This window comes from Galeopterus variegatus, unplaced genomic scaffold (assembly GCF_000696425.1).
Source record: "Galeopterus variegatus unplaced genomic scaffold, G_variegatus-3.0.2 Scaffold6255, whole genome shotgun sequence".
Classification (NCBI taxonomy): Eukaryota; Metazoa; Chordata; class Mammalia; order Dermoptera; family Cynocephalidae; genus Galeopterus; species Galeopterus variegatus.
In genome coordinates, this window is record NW_007732366.1 from 12,768 (window position 1) to 15,732 (window position 2,965).

Consider the following 2,965-nt stretch of genomic DNA (forward strand, 5'->3'; position numbering starts at 1 on the left):
TTTCGTGACCGGCAACGGATCGCAACCCTCAGTGTCGCGCCCGTACCGGACCGGGACCGGGCAACGAGATCGCAACCCTCGGTGCTGCGCCCGCACCTCGCTCAGCCAGTGAGCGGCCGGTCTGTATGTTGGATCCGAATCCTCGGCGGGAGCGCCGCCGCGCCCCCAAGCGGCGCACTGTAGCAGTGCGCCACCGGGCCGGCCCCAGAGCCAGCGTTCTATGATACTTTTTGCACTATGGGCAAGAAACAAAGTAGCTACTAATCTAGAAAGATGTGAAATTTGAAGACCAGTTGCTGTTTTGGGAACATTGGGCTCTTCAGACAAAGGCTCAGTAAAGTAAAAGTACAAATGATAACCACATGCCAATTTGGTCAATTCCCTCCCTAGGTCCGACTGACCAAATAACTAGCTTATTTCTCAACCATTGGTTGGCTTTCATGTCAGATCTGGTCAGTTGCTAATGACCTTGTTCCCCACTGGGCAGACTCACCATCAGGGCCCTGGCGGGCGGCAGCATGCAGCGCTGTGTCCCCGTGGCGGTCCTGGTGGGCAGGGTCTGCCCCAAGTCGAAGCAGCAGGCACAGGGCAGGGGCATCGTGGCGGGCACAGGCCCGGTGCAGTGGTGGGGGTTGCCCAGCATCTACATCAAGGCCCGGGTGTCTCTGGAGGAGGGCCTGGGCCCGGACCAGCCGTCCTGCAGACAAGTAACGACGGAAGCGACGCTCTCTGCGTTGGCGGCGGGAAGTGGAGGCCATGGAACTTTTGGGCTAAGAAGGAAAGAAAAAAGGCAGCAGTCAGGGCCCCAACCTTGGCTGGTCCTTCCCCCTCCATCTCTGACACTTCCTCTTGTGCCTCTCTTTGATTGCCCGTTTCTTCTTACATCTTCAGCAAGAGTTGAGGCCTATCCTGATCTTCATCCCTTACCAGAGGATAGGTTTGAAAAAAATTCTGAGTGGGGCTGGGTCACAGATGTAATTTTTTAATGTAAAATTTGAGAAAAGGATAAATAATTGCTTAAAGGCTCATAAGCCCATGGAAATTTTCAATAAAGGATTTTTAGAAAAACGAATAGGGCCTGATGGGATAATTTTTATCATCAGAAATTTGAATTTAAAAAAGTCACCGATAATTTCAAATAATGATCTAGAAATTAAATATAATGTAAATGTACCCGGTAGACAGATGTAGAGGCTTCCCCCTCTGGGACCTGGGGGGAGGGGTTACTCATCAGACCTGCACCCCGCCCCCCAAGTATCCTCAGAGCTGCAGGCCGGAGGCCTGTGTTTAAGACGCTCGAAGAAGGGAGGCGGGAAGGGCGGAGATATTCCAGGCCGGCGGAAATGGCGTACGCAGAGACGCAAGGGAAGGGCGGAAATGAACTGTGAGGCACATTACCGTAGGTCGTTCCGCCCCAACAAGGTGGTTTCTCGATCTGGCCTCCGGGGGGAAAACTAGGAACTTAAGATAAAGGGTCCGCCTCAAAACGGAAGACTTCGAAAGGCGAGGCGAGGAAGGGGAGAAAGAAGGGCTGTTTGGAGGTTAATCCACGCCTCCCCCAACGAGGAGCAGAGAGGAAATGGTTCGGTGATGGACGAAAAGAGAAGAGAAAGAGAAAACAGTGGAGATAGGGTAAAAATAATAATGGAAATGGAAAACAAAAACCACAGTGAGGCCAAGAACAGGGACAGTTCAAAAAAGAGAAAAACACAGACACGAAAAGATATAAGTAGACAATCGTAGGACAGGGCAAGTGGGATAGATGCAGAAGTTTGGACTTGGGAAACATGTAGAAAAAGATGGAAATGGAAACGAGAGCGAGAGAGGAACAAAAGTTGGGAAAATTAAGAGAAGCCCAGAATACTTTTTTCGCAGTACAAGGTTTACGAAGACATCCTTATCTGCTCACCCCACTCTCAACCCCACTATGTCTCCTTCTCTGAGACCAATCAGGCTCTTCTCCTCCCATCCAAATACTTCTCCCCAACCCTCCCCGCATCCCTAGACCTTCCCTACTGGAAAGGACCTGCACCTGCTGCGTCGTTGACCGGAAGATTTGGGCCTGGTCTCTGCTGCTCCCAGGCGGCCCTTCTGGGTACTGCCTGAGTGAGATGTGGGAAAGGAAGGCCAGTCATCAATGGGAGGATCAGACTGGGGGAGACACCCGGTGCAGGAGGCTGAGCGAACAGGGGAGCACTAAGACCCAGGGGTAGTGGAGGACCGCAGGAACGAGCTGGAGGAGGAGAAGTAAGGGGCGGGAGCCATCTGGTACTTTGGGAGCATTCGATACAGCATCTGCCATAACGACAGAAATGGCCAGTCAGACCCAGGGCATCCAGCAGCTCCTGCAAGCTGAGAAGCGGGCAGCTGAGAAGGTGGCTGATGCCAGAAAGAGTGAGTCTCCTCTTCCCTCCCTTAGGAGTCTGGAAAGAAAATTGGGGGTAGGGGACCGCAACATTTGAGTCCTTAGGAAAATCCAAGGCTGGTGGGGAGAGGGGTGGGGGCTGGAGGCCGGTCAGGAGGGAAGAAATGTGTGGGTGTTAGAATCTAGCACCTGGTTGGCTGGGAGAAGGCTGAATAACTTTTTATAAAGGATTGACTCCTACTATCTCTTTTTTGGGGGGGTCTACCCCCACACACTGTCCTTACTTCTTCCTCCAGGAAAGGCCCGGCGTCTGAAGCAAGCCAAGGAGGAGGCACAGATGGAGGTGGAGCAATACCGCAGAGAGCGAGAGCAGGAATTCCAGAGCAAGCAGCAGGCAGTGAGTTGTGGGGAAACTGGGATGGGACCCTCGGATGCAAGTTGGTGGGTGCATCTGGTGAGGTGTGTACAGGGTGACTCAACAAGAAAATATAGTGGTAGAAGGCTGAGGGGACACTGGCAAGGACCACAACGTTAGTAGGGCTTTGTGATATGTAAGAGAGTCTGAGAATTTTTTTTTTTTTTTTTTTTTTTTTTTTTTTT

General features: G+C 52.0%; 2 protein-coding genes across 2 annotated transcripts in view; one reads left to right on the forward strand and one right to left on the reverse strand.

Moving 5' to 3' along the window:
- NFKBIL1 (nuclear factor of kappa light polypeptide gene enhancer in B-cells inhibitor-like 1) overlaps positions 1 to 1,343 on the reverse strand; it is a 10,755-nt gene extending 9,412 nt beyond the window's left edge. Inside the window, exons 1-2 of the mRNA XM_008590654.1 lie at positions 1,175 to 1,343; positions 494 to 770 (exon numbers count right to left, since the gene is read on the reverse strand). Of these exons, the coding sequence (XP_008588876.1) occupies positions 494 to 770; positions 1,175 to 1,231 (334 nt within the window). The 5' untranslated portion in view covers positions 1,232 to 1,343. The remainder of the gene's footprint in view (positions 1 to 493; positions 771 to 1,174) is intronic.
- A 709-nt stretch (positions 1,344 to 2,052) lies between these two features.
- Positions 2,053 to 2,965, forward strand: part of ATP6V1G2 (ATPase, H+ transporting, lysosomal 13kDa, V1 subunit G2) — a 2,832-nt gene continuing 1,919 nt past the window's right edge. Inside the window, exons 1-2 of the mRNA XM_008590655.1 lie at positions 2,053 to 2,394; positions 2,662 to 2,762. Coding sequence (XP_008588877.1) covers positions 2,313 to 2,394; positions 2,662 to 2,762 — 183 coding nt within the window. The 5' untranslated portion in view covers positions 2,053 to 2,312. The remainder of the gene's footprint in view (positions 2,395 to 2,661; positions 2,763 to 2,965) is intronic.